Here is a 19,482-nt window from a genome sequence, read left to right as displayed (position 1 = left end):
GGAAAAAGAAGAAAAGTGAAAATATCATCTCTTGTATTTCAGGGTTTTCCTGCCTCCTGAGTTTAACACGAATCAAACAGGTGTGCGTTCAAAGTGTGCAAGTGTGTCTTCATCAGCTTTTAATCATCAGCTTCAAGGAAATTCAGATCTCTCAGAAAGGGAGAAAAGTAAACAGATGAGCACTGTGACTCATTTACACTTCAAATATACTTTGAATTGGTTATTCCTCAATTAATCAAATAGCTGGTGTATCCCTAAAGTAGTATAAAGTGACACGCTGTGTGAAATCAATTTTTCTTTCCAAAATCATTAAATCCAGTAGCCTGTGACTACATCCCTGCTAATTCTGGTACCAGTCCTTTCATCCTCCATTAACTTTGGCACGGCTAACAGGCTGTCAAGAATAATTTCCCAGGACGTAAATAATTCAGAAATTAAAAATTAATAAATAATAACAGAGAACTACTGGGAAATAGGCTGGGTCAATTAGTGCGTTCTGCATTCTGTTTCTTCGCAGCGGGTGGGAGGGGGAAGCGGGGCTGGGGGGGCAGCCACATTCGTTCCTTGAATCTTCCCTTCGATTCCGAGGTCTGATTTACAGCTCTTCATTACTGGATCCAGTCAGATGCAATTACCTCCATCACTATCTCCGTTCCTAACTTCAAAGAAATGAACGTTTTCTTGTCTGCTTTTTTTCTCCTTGCAGCAGGCTCAGCTTGACATCCCTGGAATTTCTTCCACGCAGACTAATTAATAAGTCTTCGACTTATCATATTCACTTCTCTTCTTTGATGTGCTACCTTAGTCAATCATCCCATTTAATTAGAATTTCAATGATAACTTTACTTATCTTGTGGCTAGATGTAAATTAAAATAACGGGATTTTAATTCTCTTTTGTATGGGGTTATGACATTTTGGAAGAAAAAGTTTCAACACAAACATGATATTATATACTTTTTATGTGGGGGTAGGGGAGCATTCTGGAAAATTATTTTCCTCTTGCTACAAAATAGTATTGCTGTTGAGCAAGCAATAATGGAAATGCACTGGATTTTTCCATAGCTTCATTTCACCAAGCCTTTCACAGGAAAACAATTGTTTTGATTTGCATAAGTAATTGGAACAAGACATAGGTCATGTGACTAGCAAAGGCAATGGCTATGTTCAGAAGAAAAAAGTATCACCAGAAAGCCAAGGCTTTGATACACTATACCCTTTTAATTCTTTTTTGCCATTTTCTACCAATCCATGCTATTTTCCATTTTGGCAAATTCTATAGTGGTTTATTTAGATGTCCCCAAAATACTGCCAGAAAATAAAAAGGTTCTCCCAAGAACACAGCAAACAGTAAGGTACAAGATGTGATGCTCATGTGCAAAACTGGCTAATAAGGGAGAGCAGAAAGCAGCACTTTGTTTCTAGAAAACAATACTAAGTCCAATATTTACTGAGTGGGCTTTGTGTCCAGCCTCAGTTACATGCTTTACCTCCATTCATTCTCCCAGCGTACCGTAGTATAGGATTATTAACTCCATATTACAGATGAAGAGATGGACTCAGTGAGGTTAACTTGCTTTCTGAAGGTCACAAGGGTAGCACCTGAGGAGGAAGAAATCAACAGAAGGCATGAGAAGGACACGGTTTAAGCCTTTGAGCATACCATTTAAAGATTTCCATGACTTGGCATCAGACTGTCTGCCAAACTCCTGCTCTTTCTACTCAACTACATTAATTCATCCAAAATAAATCTCCAGATATTAACCCACTACCAGAGTTTAGTACATACCTTATTAGTAATATATACATTAATACATTTTTGATGGTTGCTTTAATGTTTATAGATGTTGGCAGAAATTCAGTCATTGTGGCTATAAATACCGGGCATGTTTGTAATCTAAAATAGCCATAGTGCTGGCCCGGTGGCGCACTGCGCTAGTGCGCTGCTTGGGAAGCGCGGAGGCGCTCCCGCCGAGGGTTCGGATCCCACATACAGACCGGTTCCCGCTCACTGGCTGAGCGGGGCATGGGGGCGACACCGAGGGTTGCGATCCCGTTGCCGGTCCCGGTCCGGTACAGGGGCAACACTGAGGGTTGCGATCCGTTGCTGGACACGGAAAAAGACAAAAAATAAATAAATAAATAAATAAAAATAAATAAAATAAAATAGCCATAGTGATCTCATTCATCATAAATACATTATTTTTAAATAGCAAGTACAAACAGAAAATCATATACTGCATATTCTTTTAGAAAAAGAATACAAGCTTTTCTCATATTTTCTTTAAATATTTTTTCCCAAGGAATAAAATTATTAGCTGTTTTGTTTGTTGCTTATAAAAAAAAGTTACTAATACTAGGAACATAAAAGGCAATTTTACACAATTATTCTATCCTGCATCTATCAATCATTTCCCTCCTCGACTCTCAATAACAATGTCTAGTAAGACAACAGAGGCTACAGTGACCAGCAGAAACTTATTTCATTAGTAGATGTGAAACCACTGCCTTTATGCCATTTTGAAGCTAAACTTTCCAAGATTTAATACAGTTGTTTTTTAACAATAGAACTTGGTTCATTTGCTACTTAAGACATGATTATTTAAATTAAAGTTAATTGGCTTCCTTACTCTCCTTTAGGGCTTTAGGCTTAGAAAATTTCTATTAGAAAAATCTAATTTGTCTCAAATTCCTATTTCTAAAATTTAGGATGGTTAAAATGCTCTGATATTTTAACTCTTTATAGCAAAAATCTAAAATTTAGGATGGTTAAAATGCTCTGATATTTTAACTCTTTATAGCAAAAATTATCTCTAAGTTATAGCTCAAGCGGGCAAAGCAATTAAAGATGCAGTGACACATTTAGCAGAAGGGCTCAACAGTAGTTCAGGAGAAAACCCAGAGCTTCAGAGTATGAAGCGAGAAGTCAGTCTCCACCGGGGCCTCTCAGAGGTTAAGAAAAGCTTGGGGCCCTCCTGCTGTTTTCCTTAAGGTTCCCAATACAAATTTAAAAATGAAAACACGCCAAAGCAAGATCACGAAAACCATGATATATGTCTTAAATGTTTACATTGAACCAATTTGTGCTATTAATACACAAAATTTAATGTAAGTAATATAACCGAGCTATTCACAAATAATCACAGGATTAATAAAATGCATTAATTCATGCTGCACCCAAGGCTGTAAGGCCCAGTAATGAGAAAAAGTGTAAAAGTTCTACAATGAAAATCTTTCAATCTCTTTACTGTAGCTCAATGACTGTATTTATAACCTCGTCTAGAAATAATGTTAAACTTTTTTCTAAAGCTCTTCTTGAATAGAAGGCTCAAGTTCAAATGCTCCCTCTCACCGTTCCTTGGTAGGCTTCAATTTCTAGTCATTCACTGATTTTAAAAATATTTTTGAGTGCTGACTATGTGCCAAGCACTGCTCTAGGCATTGAAAATAATCAGTTAAAAAAAAAAGACAAGAAAGAGATGAAAAATTTAAAAAGAACAACAAAATTCCCTAGCCTCATATAGTATACTTCTAGTGGAGACAGACAACATACAATAAGCATAATAAGTAAATATACAGTATGTTAAAAAGTGATAAGGGGGGGGACAGAAAAACAGAACCAGGTGGGGGGTACTAGGAATGCCAATGGAGGACAGCAAAGTACAATTTAAATGGGAGAGCTAGGATAGGCCTCATTGCAAAAGTGACCTTGAACAAAGATATAAAGGAAGTGAGGATAAGCCATGAGATAGCTGGGAGAATGGCATTCCAGGCAGAGGAATAGCCAGTGAAATATGAACACCATTATGCCTTTGTACAAGCTAGAAAATGTACCCCATTGCCCCCCAAACTATTATGCACTACTTTAGTTGATCTGAAGAGAAAATTTTAATTATCATCTTAATAGAGAATAAGAAGAAAACTCACAAATTCAATATCCATTCCTGATGTGGTTAAAAAAAAATCAGAAATAGTAATCAATAGCTATTTTTTAACATACAACTTAGTGGAGATACACTGAATACTTTCCTGCTAAAGTCAGCAACAAGGCAGGAGTTCTAGGCAAGATGGTGGAATAGACAGTCCCCAGCATGACTCTCTCCCCGAAATCAACCAATTCACAACTATAAAACTGTAACATCAGCCAACCTGGGGCTGCTGGAGCTTGGGGGAAGAGGAGGAGAGACCTATGGAGTGCATGAAGGCAGGAGAAGCCACAATGAGAGAAAGAAAAAACTTCTCTGACCATTTTGTGCATGGCCACTTTAAGGCTGGAACTGCTGAGTGCATGGAGCAGGAGCTGGCAAAAGCTGCAGCTGTGCCCTTCAGATGGAGTTGCATGGAGGCAGCAGGGGAGAAGAGGGCCTTGGTGGCCTGCAGGACAGCAAGACCACTAATAGGGTTCCCGTGGACCCACATAGGAGTGAGGAGCCAGAACAGCTGAAAAAGGGGAGACACTCAGAGGCCAGTGAGTCATCGTAAGGGACCGGTGCATGGCTCATCCCACAGGAAGTATTTGCAGCATGGGCCATGGGAGAGACAGGCCCACTGAGGGAACACTAGGGCACAACAAGGACAGCTGACCTGCACTTCAATCAGCGTAGGACCACACAGAGGAGACTAGTCAGAAGTATAGAACTGCATAGGGTGCAGTTTGATGAAAAGACTGAGGCTCAGATCAGAGTTACTACACAACCCAGGTGCACTGAGTCTCTGGGGAGCTGCAAGTACCTATAAAGTCAACCATTATAACCTGTGCTGCACAAAAAGCCTCCCCTAGGGAAGCAGCAGCAAAGCATCAATTTAGCTAAACCACAGAGCTCGAGTACTGGTCCCAACAGGAAGCTCCCCCACTTTAGAAGTTAGCAAAGGACAAAAAAAATAGTTCTGGCTCAGACACACCACCAGCACCTCAGGTCTGCCCGGGGACATGAGTCCTGGAACCAGGGACCAGAGCCCCCTCCCACAACCAGGCACACTGCCAGCACCTCAGAACCTGCCCAGGGACCCGAGGCATGGAGTTGGGGACCGGACCCCTCTCCTCTCAACCAGGCACACCATGACAGTGCCTCAGAACCCATGTGGGGACCCAAGGGATGGAGCCAGGGACCGGACACCCCCCACAACCAGGCACACTGCCAGCACCAAGGAGCATGCCAAAAACATCACTTCCATGTGGGTGACCCTCCACAGCCACCACAACAACCATGGCTGCTGCAAAAGTGGCTAGACACCACAACCACTATGCAGATGGTCCACCAGCCACTGGAGTGCATTGACACAAGGAGAGTCACCAGCAGAGATAAAGAAAAGAAGAGGATGTCTCTCTCCACCAAGCCCATTCCAGAGTGACAGAAGAAGCATCTGCTCTATGATAATATTGGGGGACCTGATCACACCTCTCAGCATTGGACAGACTATCTGGGCAAGAAATCAATAGAGTAACCATTATTCTTTCAGAAGGAGAGAAGAAATCTAGGGTAACTAGAGTGGGGAGGGGAGAGGGAAATGGGGTGAGATTTGACAAGGGGCATAAAGAATAAGTATGATTTGTAACAATATATATGCTAGTAATATTGATTTGATCAACATATCTCAATGTTGGACCCCAAAAATATGTATAGTCAATTTTGATTCAATAAAAATAAAAAAATAAAGTCATCAACAAAGCAAAAATGCCCACTATCTACACTATCATTTAATATCGTGTTTGAGGTATCAGCCAGTGGGATTGGAGAAAAGGCATAAAAATTAGAAAGGAAGAGATAATATATCCGGACAACATACCTGGTGGAAAAAAAACCCAAATTAATAGAACATTAATATCAATAACAGGGGAATTCAGTAAGGCAGCAGAACATACATGAATAAACAAAAATCCATATCCTTTAATTTAAAAGAAAATAGTTAAATGAAGTAATGGAAAAGAGCATGTCATTTATGTTAGCCACAAAACAGATAAATTACCTAGAAGTAAACATAATAAGTAATATAGAAAGCCTATATGAATAAAACTTTAAAAATAGACAAATAGATATTCCATGTTCTTGGATAGGGTGACTTAACACCATAAAAATGTCAAGTCTCCTCAAGTTAATGTACAAAATTAACACAATAAAAATGTCAACAAGTTTTTGTCTGCAGTTAAAAAAGTTGATTGTAAAATCTGTATGTAACAGTCAATAAGAATTGTCAATAAAACTCAAAAAGGTAGAGCAATGTAGGGAGGGACCAGTCCTACCAGATATTCAATCATATTACAAGGTATCTTAAATTAAAACAACGGGTCCAAAGTCTAAAATTATTTTAAAATTTTTAAGTAAAATGTCCTGTAATCAATCAACAACCAGGTCCATAAGAAGACAAGACAACAAAAACCAAGGAAAACATCAAACAGAAAAAGATCCTCAGGGAATTCAGATAATGAAGTTATCAGTCACAAAACATCAAAATAATTATGCTAAATATATTCAAGCATTCAAGGAAATAAGTGAAAATTGAAAATTTCAGTCTAAAATGGGAAGTATAAATGGAGAAACAAATGAAAAGTTTAGAACTGAAAAATACAGTGCCAACTTACAATGGTTCAACTTAACAAATTTTCAACTTTACTATGGTGTGAAAATGATGTGCTTTCAGTAGAAATCGTACTTTGAGTTTTGAATTTTGACCTTTTCCCAGGTTGGTGACATGACATGCAGTACAGTACTCTCTCATGATTCTGGACAGCAGCAGCAAGCTGAAGTTCCCAGTCAGTCACATAATCACCAGGGTAAACCAAAGATACTCTACAGTGTACTGGGTTGCCAGCATTTTTTTTTTTTTTTTTTGGATATTGTGTTTTGGCATCCCATTATGCCTAAAAAATGCCCATTTTCAACTTAATGATATTCTCAATTTACAATATGGCCATTGTATGTCAAGGATTATCTGTGATTGAAATTAAGAACTCGGTAGATGGGTTTAATAACACATTAGACATAGTTGGAGAGACAATAAACTGGAAGAAAATAACAGAATGAAGCATGGAAGTACATAAAGGTATAAATATTAAAGACAGGGTAAGAAATTGTAGTGGTTTTAAAGTACAATCCTAAAAATCACTGACAGTATCCATCAAGAGTGAGGATACGTGTCTACTGCCTTTGAATCTGGTGGATTTGTGACAGCATTGACTAATAGGGTATGGTGGAAATAATGCTATGTGACCTCCAAGGCTAGGTCATAAAAGGCCACACAGCTTTTTCTGGCTCTCCTGAAATGTTTGCTTTCTAGACAACCCATCTTGAGAACCTCCCTCTCAGAGCCAAACTGCCATTTGTGAGAATTCTTTTTCTTTGGCAGCTGGCCTGTGCGGGGATCCAAACCCTTGACCTTGCTGTTATAACACTGCACTATAACCAACTGAGCTAACCAGCCAGCCCCATTGGTGAAGATTCTAAGCCTTATAGAAAGGCTGTATGTAAACCCTCTGGCTGACAGTTCCAGGTGAGCCTACGCTTTAATGCATCCCAACCCAGGCATTAAGTAAAAAAAATGTTCAGATGATTTCAGGCCCCCTGTAATGGTTAATTTCATGTTTCAAATTGACTGGGCTAAGGGATGCTCAGGTAGCTGGTAAAATATTATTTCTGTGTCTGAGAGGATGTTTCCAGAAGAGATTAGCATTTTAATTACTATAATAAGTAAAGATCACCTTCACCAATGCAGGTGAGTATCATCCAATTCATTGAAGGACTGAATAGAAAAAAATGTGCAGAAAGGGTAAATTTGCTCTCTGCTTCATCTGCGACACCCATTTTCTCCTGCTTTTGGACATCAGTGCTTCTGGTTCTTGGGACTTCAGACTCAGACCAGGACTTATACCATCAGCTTTCCTGGTTCTCCAGCTCACAGATGTCAGACTGTGTGACCTCTCAGCCTCCATAATCACATCAGCTCATTTCTGTTATAAACAGATAGACAGATAAATAGATAGATAGATAACCTATGGGTTCTGTTTCTCTGGAGAACCCTAACACACCCCAGCAGTTCGAGTCACCTTCATTATGTAGTAAAGACAAGCCATTCCAACTACGCACTATAGAAACTCCTGACCCATGGAATCCAGGAGCAGACTAAAATAATTATTTTATGCCACTAAGTTTGCAATGTTTGTTATGCAGCAACTGATAACCAGAAGAAAGATCTAGAGATACAGTGATATAAATACAGTGTACAATTATAGTCTCAGAAGGAGAGAAGACAATAGGGAAGAAGCAATATTTGAACAAATAATGGGAGAGAGTTCTCTAAAACTCATGAAAGACATCAGGATACAGATTTAAAAGTCCCTATGAACCCACTAAAAAAATACACAGAAAAGCATACCTAAGTATATCATAGTAAAGCTAATGGAATCCAAACCTAAAGAGAAACTATGTTTCAGAAGACTGCTAGAGAACAAAAACAAATTCCCTTTAAGGAGCAAAATAATAATAATAATAATTTCTGACTTCTCAATAGACCACAGAAGCAAAACAAAACAAAACAAAACCCACACAACAAAAGTACAATATATTCAAAATACAGAAAGAAAAAAACAACTGGCAACACTGAATTCCATACTTAACATAGCAGAAGCTATTGATGTCCCTTAAGCCCACTTTTAATGTTGGCTTCATTTGTGGTCAACAATCGAGTAATCTTAATTACATCTGCAAATTCCCTTTTGCCATGTACACATACCCTCTGATCCACCAATCCCACTTCTAGGTATATATCCAACTGAAATGTGTGTATTACCTTCACCAAAAGACATGTAGTATTATGTTCATAGCAGCAGTTTTTATAATAGCCCAAACTTGGAAACTACTCAACACTCCTCAATAGAAGAATAGTGGGTATGTTTGCTCAGTGGAATTCTATATAGCAGTCAAGAATGAAAAATAGTATAGAGGAATTTTATAAACATTAGGTTGAACAAGAAAAGCCGGATACAAAGAATACCAGTCATCTATATAAAGTACAAAAACAAGAAAAACTTATCTGTGGAGTTAGAAGTCAGGATTGGGGTTGCCCTTGGAGAAAGGCGGGGACTGGCAGGAGGCATGGAGAGCGCATTTGGGGTGCTAATAATATTGTCTTGATCTAGGTGTGTCCAACTTGTGAAAAGTTAGCAAGCTAGGTACTTACTATTCGTGTGAATATTTTAAATTATTACTTCAATAGAATTTTAGAAAATCCAGAAAGAATCTTCACACAATTACCAGAAATAATAGAATTTATAGAAATGGCTGAAAGTATAATTAACATACAATCAATTACATTTCTACACACCCGCAGCAACCAGAATACATAGTTTAAAAGACACCATTTACAGCAGAATCAGAAAACGTCAAGTGCCTAGAAATTAATCTAACAAAACCTATGCCAATCTCTGTAAAAAAAATTATAAAACTTTATGCAAGGACATTAAAGAGGACTTAAACATATGGAAAGATATGCTATATTCATACTTTGGAAAACACATCATAAAAATGTCAGTTCTTTCCTAATTGATCCGTAGATTTAACGCAAATGCAAACAAAATTCAGACTGGCTGACTCTAAAATGAATCTAGAAGACAAAAAGTTGAGTATTTCCCTTCTAACGAAGAAAACGTGGTGCATAATTTCCCTGCCTGTGGTTAGGGTGTACTAAAGAATTAAGAGAGTGTGAAACTGATAAAGACAAGACAAAGTGACCAATGGAACAGAATAGAGAGTTAGACCCACAGATGTATGGAACTTTGGTATATGCAAAGGTAACATATCAGATTGGTGGAGAAGGTAATGACAATCCAGTACATAAAGCTGGAAAAAATGGCTATACATATGAAAAGAAAGAAAACTGTATCTCTAACTCACTCTACACAGAAAAATAAAACTCTAAATGAGTCAATAATAAGACTTTAAATTAGTATAAAATATAGGTGAATGTCTTACAGACTTTGGAGTAGAAAAGTATTTTTTATTTTTTTTTATTTTTATTTTTTTTTATGGGACACAATAACTAACTACATTGTATATTGACAAAATAAAAAAAAATAAAAAAAAGAAAAGTATTTTTTAAACAAGACACAAAAAGCAAAAACTCAGAAAAGATTGATAAATTTGACATTAAAATTAATAACTTTTATCAAAAACCCCTTAAATAAATGAAAGTCAAACCTTAAAGGTTCCCAGTCCAATCCAGAAAAAAAAAGAGTGAGATACGTTCATCCCATTTTAATTTCACAAAAGTTTATAAGATATTTAGTAAGTATACACAGAAATTAATGAACAGAGAACTGAAATAGAAATCAATAAAAATAAATGAGGTTCTTTGAGATTTTATAGATTTTATGATAAGATTGCCATATCTCTTGTAAGACTGATCAAGGAAAAATGCAAATACAGATTGAAAAAGAAGAAAAAATCACATTATGATGTTACCAGAGGAGAGGATCTGGGGAGGTCAGGCCACTGACCTTTCAACCCTGTCTCCTACCAGGTTCTTGACTCCATTGCAGGAAAGAATTCAAGGACAGAATCAGAGTAGAAAGCAAAACCACGTTTTATAGAAAGAACAAGGAATACACACTTCATAGGCAAAGTACGGGCTGACACAAGAGTGAGTAGCAGCCTCGCTTTGGTCCTGGACTCTACCTTTATAGTTGGCTATCTATACATATTCATGTTATCTACAAGTATTTAATTAGAGAGTGGCTCCTGATTATGCAAGTCTTATATAACTCTAGCCATGCACGTACTCTGTGGCTTTTGGAGCATGCTCAGTGGTCAAATTCCAGCAAACACACCAAGTATCCTTAAATTATACTCAGTGCTCTCTAGCGCCTCCAGTGGAAGATCATTCAAGGACAAACTCCTTTCTACTGAGCATGCTCAGCTTCTAAAATTGGTCAAACTTGCCTCCTACATACATCCCAATCTTTGCACATTGTGCTTGAAAATAGGAGCAACATGCAACAGTTACTCTCTTCTGGCTCAGAGCCCAGAGGAGGGCCCTGAGCTCCAGAGGAGTGGCCTGAGACCCAGACTCTGGGAAACTGAGCACCTCCTCTCTCAATAAAACTGGATTAAGTACGATAAGGGAAAACAACAGTAGTGAAACCACAGTTCTTATCTACTGGGATAGAGGGGGACACAGACAGTGATGTAAGCCACAATACAGTAAGTTAAGGACTCCCATCTCCTATTGTACTCATCTGCCCAGCAAAGTCTGTCTAAAAAAGTAGAGAACATATTCCAAGTAAATACATTCATTCATTCATTTATTCAAAAGCCACATTTGGCTCTCTACTCCAGACTGCATCCCAATGCCTGGCACAGAGACAAAAATGATTACACGGGACAAAAACCAAAGGACTGGGATGGAAGGAAGCAGCTCATAACTAGGAGAGGGAAGAAGCAGCTATTCGGGAGTGAGCAGAGGGAAGGATATGACCAGAGCCTTCCATCTACTGTTGTGACGAAGATGGCAGTGATGTGAGGCATGACAAAATTAACAAGCCTCACAGTCCAGGACAGACATCTATAGAGACAGGGCATCTGCCCTAGTCAATTGCCTGCTTTCTCAGTTTGCTGGCTGGATGTAAACCTAGAAGGAAACTTGAGCAGATACTGGGATGCTCTATCCAAATCCTCTCTTCTTGGTCAGTCAGCTGCCTTCCTCACTGGGAATTGTCTTCAGCTTCAGGAAACTGCCACCCATGGTCAAGGGGCAGCAGGCCATGGTCAAGGGACTGGCTGATGCAGGAGCACAAAGGCCTTGTCCCCTTGCTTATTTGGGACAGCTATGAAGTGACATACTAATTCCAGAGCTCCTTGTTGGAAAAGGTGAGGCCTCAGTTGTGACCACACTGTGGGTCACCTTATCCTGCTTTCCTCAACTCCCTGCAGGTGTACTTTCTAAGAGCATTCCCCAATAAACCAGCACTCAGCTGTCTCAGTATGTTTCCAGGAAACCTAATCTAAGGCAAAAATTTAAAGGACCTTTTTAGCATTCTCCCTTAGAGCCCAAACAAAGCATTCTTTACCTTTTTTGGAAGTCATGAATCCCTTTGACAATATAATGAAAGCTAAGGACCCTCTTCTTAGAAAAATACACGTAGGCACTTAATGTAAACTTTTACATACTATTTTGGAGATTCTCCTCATCTTTACTGCCCAGCTCAAACTTTACCATCCACAGAAGCCTCAAGTAGCTCTTTGTACATAATCATAAAATTAGCCACCATTTGTTGAGCGCTTACTGTCTATAAGTCCCTGTGCTAAGTGCTTTAACTTCATGATGCCTTTGATCATGACATAACTTTGCAGGGTAGTTACTAAGATCTTCCTTTTAGAGATTTAAGGTCTAGCCCAAAGTGGTACAGTTTATAATTAGCAGACACTGGATTAAAACCCCAATTTGCTTGTAAAGCTTGTGTTTTGAAAAAATGACAAGGAAAGAGAAGGTTAAAGAAAGAAAGGTCCTCTCCGAGGTCGCCGAAGTGTTAAAAGTGTCAGAGTTGGGATTTAAACCCATGTCTAACCTCAGAGCTGGCTCTGTTTAGGTTTAACGTGTAAGGGCCCAAGAGAACAAAGTAAGTTGATTTTATCCCGACTCTGCCCTTTGCTGCTCTTTTGTCTTTTATGTTTATTTCCATAGAGATTCCCAAAAGATTTTTGTAAAAATCTTTTAGAAAGCATCCCTGTTCATAAAGGGGCAGCATGTCGGCTGCCATAGAGTGGCAGCTCCATGAAGCCCCGCCCATAGAGGGGCGGTGCGTCAGCTTCCGTACAACATGGCGACGCCCTTTGCGCCACACTGCTGGTTCTGACGCAACTTCCTGTCTCGCGCAGGCGTATTTGACCTTTGAACTCACAAGCGCTTTCTTTTTCCTCTTCCGGGACGGCGTCTAGAGGTATGGTAGCTTTTTGATTTTTCTTGTCTGTCTTTTCACAATCGGCCGCCATCCGAGGAGTTGCGGGAATCCGGAGCTCTCAGCAGCAGTCCTTTGAGCTGGCATAGAAGTTAGGAGCGCAGGAGGAAGGCTGGTGGTGAGCATGTCCCCTACTTTGAGCTTCAGAAACCCCTCGAGCCTGGGGCCCCTCCGAAGCCTTGAGTATCCTGAACTCACCACCTGCAGTTTTTTCGCCTTCAAAATGAGGCGTTTGGAGACAGAAACGGGAGGTGGTCTGAGACCGGGAAATCGCCGCAAATCGCCGAACTTTGTCAGCTTTTAAGCCCACGTTTTAACACCGCGCATGTAGATGTTCTTAGGCTTTGGGAGGGCGGGGACCGGTGAGTTCAGGTGGTTGTTCGGCTGTTAGATTCTGTTCCTGAGGTTAATAGCAAGGAAGAGAAAAGTATATTAATGGGGGGCTTTCCGTCTTGTTTTGGAAGAGCAGTCGGAGTAGTGGCTTTTTGGGTCACTTGTACTGGCCTTCGGGGTGGGTTTTGGTGTCTGACAGTTCCATTTTAGTGTAACGTAAGGAGCTTGTGACAACAAATGCAGGCCTTTTTCTTTAATAAAAATGCTGTAATTTGGAATGAAAGATTACATTGGTTCAAGTCTTGATTATGTTTTTTGTTACTTTGTGTAGTTTACTTAAAAACGAAATTGTTCATTTGAATATCTGTGTAACCGATTTGCTAAGTAGCATTATCAAATATTATTTCTGCTTCATAAATGGGGGTGGGAGCGGGAAACAGCTGCCATAATTTAAAGACATTCATCCAATACCGAAATTAGTAGTAAAGGGCACTTACCTTGATTCAGATGCTGCTTTGGGGCAACATGTTGAATCCTGAGCGTCTTGTTGTGTGGCAGGCACGGTGATGTGTGGAATAGCTCATTGTTATTTTATTCTGGCAACTGTATAAACTAGGTAAAAATGTCATTTAAGACATAAAGAAACTAGCCCATTGTGCAGTGTATTCCCGCTAAATGGCATAGCTAAGGATTCAGCGTCAGACCTCATTTGTGCTCTTTAAACCAGTGTTTCTCCAACTTGCTTAGTGCACTGTTGTGGACACCACTCCAAACAAGAATAGACTTACAGGAAAGAGCCTGGTAATCAGATTTTTAACCAAGTGCCACATTTGATTGCCATCAGGAAAACTAACATTCATTGCTTCTTATCAGTCACCTCTAAATATAAGTAGTTTTAAAATGTGAAATCCTTTAAGTAAGATGCTTTATGTTTTGTTTTGGTTTTTTTTTTTTTTTTTTTTTTTTTTTCCTTTTTGAGACTGGCCACACCGCGCTCAGCCAGTGAGCGCTGTGAGTGCACCGGTCATCCCTATATAGAATCCGAACCCACGGCGCTCCCAGCTCCGCACTCTCCCGAGTGCGCCGCGGGCTCGGCCCTAAGTAAGATGCTTTAATGTAAAGGTGGTATGTATATAAGTATATATGGATAATGTATAAAATACATGACACTGTTTTGAGGTTTGAATTACTTTTACAATGGAAAAACTTGATTTTATTCCATTCTTAATTTAGGCACTCAGAATGGTCCAGCGTCTGACATACCGTCGTAGGCTTTCCTACAATACAGCCTCTAACAAAACTAGGCTGTAAGTATTTCTAAAATATAAAATACATATTGTCATTTACTGTACAAAATGCTGACCTATTGCCTTTCATCTCACATCCTAGGTCCCGAACCCCTGGTAATAGAATAGTTTACCTTTATACCAAGAAGGTTGGGAAAGCACCAAAATCTGCATGTGGTGTGTGTCCAGGCAGACTCCGAGGGGTAAGTAATCCTTTCGCTGTGAACAACATAACAAGGGTTGAATTTTTGAGCATTAATCCTTTCCTAGGGGTATGAGTAAAGGAGAGACTCTCACTAAGAGGGTTGAGGATTACTAAATATACATGATCCAAATCGGCCAAGAATATAAACCTTCTTTTAAACCAGTGAGAAATGTATTGTGAAGTGTCTTTCAGATAAATCAGTACAATACACCATTTCCCTTTGTAACCTAGTTTAACATTGTCACTTAACCACATACCAAAATCTAGGAAAATTTCTGTTTCTGTTAAAGCATTGAAGAATAATCCCTGTTTTCCCTATGCAGGTTCGTGCTGTGAGACCTAAAGTTCTTATGAGATTGTCTAAAACGAAAAAACATGTCAGCAGGGCCTATGGTGGCTCCATGTGTGCTAAGTGTGTTCGTGACAGGTAAGTGCTTAAATCAAATGGGCTTTCTTAAGCAAATGCATGTATGTGTGTCTTTTACACCACATGCTAATCATTAGAGGACTGGTGAAAAATAACTCATTTTAAACAAAAGTTCCATATTTTAGAATCCTTCCTCGGCTGTGGGTAATTACTGCTGTGCAAATCAATAAGTCATTTTCAGATTAATTCAGTCAGAATTTTGGGGAATCTTTATGATAGATGTAGAAATTAAAAGGAAGGCAGGTCATAGGTAGATGGAGGGAGGAATGTCTTAAAAGTGTAGGAATAAAATTGCTGTGTGTAGTTCTAATGTGGCTGGAGCAGAGGGTTATAGGAGGTGGTAGACAACAAAGGTTAAAAAATCAGGTTATGAAGGGCCTTACAGAATAAAAGACAGATTGTTAGCTTGATTCTTAAAAACCTGAGAATGGGTGGATTTTAAGCAGGGCAGAGAACCCTTTGGTGTACCAGAAACAAACTGTAGCTGTGTGGATGGTGAAGCCATTTGCTTACCAAATGGTGAGTGTTTGGAACATGCAATTTCTCTTTGTTGTGAAGGTTCAGGAAAATAGCAACCAAGTCTTACTGGTTAAGTTCACATAGCTGGTAAGGGGCAGTGCTGGGATTCAGTCCAGGTTTTAATCTTAATCCCTCTGGCTACGTTAAATTGCCTTCAAAGAAGGTATCAGTGGAAGGAATTCAGAGGTGATTGGTCTTCACAGGTGAAGAAATTGATTATGAGGAGTAGTTTTGCTTCCAGTCTATTCAGCTAGTTCTTTAAAGGTGCCCTAGTTTCTTTCTTTTTTTTTTTTTTTTCCTTTTTGTCTTTTTTACTGACCCGTAACGGGATCGCAACCTTCGGTGTTGTGCCCGCACCACGCTCAGCCAGTGAGCGGGAACCGGTCTCTTTTTTCCTTTTTGTCTTTTTTACTGACCCGTAACGGGATCGCAACCTTCGGTGTTGTGCCCGCACCACGCTCAGCCAGTGAGCGGGAACCGGTCTCCACATGGGATCCGAACCCTTGACGGGAGCGCCACCGTGCTCCCAAGCAGCGCACTCTCCAGTGCGCCACCGGGCCGGCCCAAGGTGCCCTAGTTTCTAAGTCAAATCTTTTTCAGGTCAAACCTTCCAGGTTCCATTCTGTTTCTTAGGAGTTTATAAGGAAACAGTAGGACATATTATATTAATACGAGTACAGGATAAATATTATTCCTGTGCGATACATAAAAACTTAACTATGAAGTTTAGAAGAGAAATTACTTTCAAGTAGCTGGGAGTCTGTGAATGGCATTTGAGGTGGAACCTGAATGATAGTTAAGTTTTAGAAAAAAAGCAGAACTATGAGAATGAGAAATGATATTGGAGACAAGTGAGTCATGATTTTCAGGCTAGAGGAGTTTGCTTTTTAACAGTCTTTTGTTCCCAAACTTTGTTGAACATAATCACCTGGGCACACATTAAAAATATAAACTCTCAGACCCTAGCTCTTAGAGATTTGAATTTAAGTCTACAGGATGGCCTAGAAATTATCGTTATTAACTGTGACACTGAGTTGAGTCTGTGTGTGGTCTTTGCTCTGAGTATGTTTAGGGGATTTATTTTTTTGTTTGTTTTTTGGCAGCTGGCAGATACAGGGATTGAACTCTGAACCTTGGTATTATCAGCACCATGCTGTAACCATCTGAGCTAACCAGCCAGCCCAGTTTAGGGCATTTTTTAAGGGTGGCATGAGTTGTATCTCTAACATGATTACATTGGGGAGATTTGAAGGAGTTAGAAGTCCCAGGATTTTGAGGCTACGTAATTAGATAACCAGGTATCACTTGAGAACACAGGGTGGAACAGGTGTAAGTGGGAACAAGATGAGTGCTTTACCTCCGGAGATATTTTAATTTAACATATGCCGGCGAGCATTTACTTTTTTTGGCCACATTCTGTGCAATACTGATGATAGTGATCAATAAAATGCACTCTCCTTAATTGAGGTGTTCAAAATCTAGAAAATCCTTCCAGATTTAATCCTCATAAAATCCCTGTGAAATAGGTATGAAATTATTCTTGTACCTTACTGCAGAGAAGGTAACTTGCCCAAGGTGACACAGCTAGTGAGTGGTGGTGTTGGCCCCAACAGTTAGGCCCTAGAAACTTGCTCTTGATGAAGTGCCTCTTGATTTTATAGCTCCCAGCACATATCCCCTTCTGTGCTGTTTTTTACTGGAAATTTTCAGTAACGTGGTTAAATTATCCTAAGACATTTTTTAAATCAAATACCAGTATGTCCTAGATCCTAATAAAAAACATTGTATTAAATGAAAGCTATCATAAGTGGCAGAATGGTCTCTGTGGTGATGATTTCATAGTTTATTATGACTCATCAGAGGCAGGTACTACTGGCATGGAATTGAAGAATTACCCTGCTTTAAATGTTACTGCAGGAAGGAGGCCTTAGGCTGAAAGGGCCCATGTGTATAATTTCAGCTCTTAAATTTTAATCTGTACTTGTGTATTTCATACTTTTTTGGGTTCCCTGATTGCTTTGCTCAGTTCTTCTATTGTACTTCTCCTGTTCTGTGCTAAATAATAAATGTTTGTTTTTCAAAAACTATTCATTTAATATTTTCCTTTGTAGGATCAAGCGTGCTTTCCTTATTGAGGAGCAGAAAATCGTTGTGAAAGTGTTGAAGGCACAAGCACAGAGTCAGAAAGCTAAATAAAAAAATGAAGCTTTTCTAAGGAATAAAAAAATCAAAAGGCTTGTTTGGTGTCAATCTCTTGTAATATGTTAGTAAGTATGGAGGTTTGGTTTCTGCGAGGTATTTGGGGACTCCATGGTTTTTAGTTAATTAATTTTTCTCAAGGAAACAATAATTGAGGGTCACTGATTGCTAGAAATTTTTGTTGGCAGCTCTGGCCACTGCTCTGGAGCATAGGTGCCTTTCTATTTGTGGTGTAAGATCTCGGAGTGGTTTGAGATTGAATAGCTCTTCCATCTGAACCTTTCTTTAGTACCACTTTGATCATTTTTATATTATCTCCTTTACATCACCAGGTTTTAGTAGGACAGAAACATCTTGTCTTCGAGTAACTTGAAGACATCTTTAAACACTTATTTTAGTTCAGTTCAAAAATAGTCTCTTTTGGAAAGCTCAAAACTCTTTATTCAGCAAATAATGAGCTCTTACTATATATAAAATATTAGGTCATGTGGTCTAGTGAAATTCAAATTCTAATATAGGTGGGATTTACAATCCAGGTCAGAACATTAAAACACGGATCTTGTATTTTCTCTAGGGAACTGTAATATTGTTTTGACAACCCTTAATAAAACAAGGTTATGTAAAAATTTTAATAGCCCATTTTTACAGTGCTTTGACTAAGTGCTCTATATATGTGTAAGCTTATTTGAATTATCTTCCAAGACCATTTCTTGAAGCTGTGTCAAAGCTTATTTCCAGTCTCTGAGAGTAGAAAGCAGAGCCCTCAGGCCATTTACATAAGCCAAGGAATGGAGAAGTTGAAAGTATCTGGGGAATTCAGTAGATTTTGACCATTTTCCCCAATGTAGGCATTACCTTACTATTAACTGGCATAGCACAACAAATGTCTCCTTGTGCAAAGGAGAGTTTCCTCTTATTTTTGTTAATAATGACCATTTTGCAGAAGAGAGGGGTCACAGAACTAGTAAATGGCTAAACTGGCATTTAAACTCAGTTTTAATTTCTTTTTAACCCCAATATGTGACATTATCTCCAGTGCTAGCTATTACCTAATTTAGCCTGACTCTTGAAAGCACCAAACACCTTTAGTCCTCCCAACCCTCTGACACCTTTATCCCTTTTGTACAAATAAGGGAACATGCACACATACTGCTTACAACCCAGAGCCATTTGTACTGTTGTATTTTTTGCAGATGGTGTATTAGTGATTTTAAATCTTAGGACAGCACAAAATGCTTTAGCATAAATAATAGCTGTGACCCGTACTGTCAACATTCATAGTCTCAGACAATATGCTGCAACAAGGTGTTCTGTGATCCTGTTATGTGTTTGGTATAGGAATCTGAAAAACAGAACTTTTTGGTAACATGGTCAAACAGCAATGTACCTTAAAATTTAAGTTCAATTACTTGATTGCTCTATAGGCTAGTCTAGTTTCTGAAAGGCTGGAGATAGAATTTTTCAAAAATAGCTGTGGAAGGGAAAGCCTCTGATATCCCAGCATGAGTTCTTGCTAGTGGGGTCTTCTCTCTCTTTACTCCAAGTTAGGTAGAACAACATGACTGAACA

General features: G+C 39.1%; 1 protein-coding gene across 2 annotated transcripts; it reads left to right on the top strand.

Moving 5' to 3' along the window:
• The first annotated feature begins 12,846 nt into the window (after window positions 1-12,846).
• On the top strand, window positions 12,847-17,951 carry RPL34 (ribosomal protein L34). 2 transcript variants are annotated; one of them, XM_008576776.1, is made up of 5 exons: window positions 12,847-12,926; window positions 14,511-14,584; window positions 14,667-14,766; window positions 15,092-15,195; window positions 17,826-17,951. In XM_008576776.1, exons 2-5 carry the CDS (start codon window positions 14,520-14,522, stop codon window positions 17,908-17,910), a joined length of 354 nt encoding a protein of 117 aa, XP_008574998.1. In that variant the 5' UTR covers window positions 12,847-12,926; window positions 14,511-14,519; the 3' UTR covers window positions 17,911-17,951. The 2 variants fall into 2 exon arrangements, with proteins under 2 accessions (XP_008574998.1, XP_008574991.1); XM_008576769.1 differs by lacking the exon at window positions 12,847-12,926 and adding an exon at window positions 12,945-13,062.
• The last annotated feature ends 1,531 nt before the right edge of the window (window positions 17,952-19,482 follow it).

The sequence above is a fragment of the Galeopterus variegatus genome, unplaced genomic scaffold (genome assembly GCF_000696425.1).
Source record: "Galeopterus variegatus unplaced genomic scaffold, G_variegatus-3.0.2 Scaffold63, whole genome shotgun sequence".
NCBI lineage: Eukaryota > Metazoa > Chordata > Mammalia > Dermoptera > Cynocephalidae > Galeopterus > Galeopterus variegatus.
This window is presented reverse-complemented; position numbering and strand designations above follow the sequence as displayed.

Bases quoted from the DNA above. Each gene is read 5' to 3' on its own strand.
- RPL34 (XM_008576776.1), top strand. From the start codon at position 14,520: ATGGTCCAGCGTCTGACATACCGTCGTAGGCTTTCCTACAATACAGCC. The intron at 14,585-14,666 runs GTAAGTATTTCT...CTCACATCCTAG, and splicing joins GCCTCTAACAAAACTAGGCT to GTCCCGAACCCCTGGTAATA. The intron at 14,767-15,091 runs GTAAGTAATCCT...TTCCCTATGCAG, and splicing joins GTCCAGGCAGACTCCGAGGG to GTTCGTGCTGTGAGACCTAA.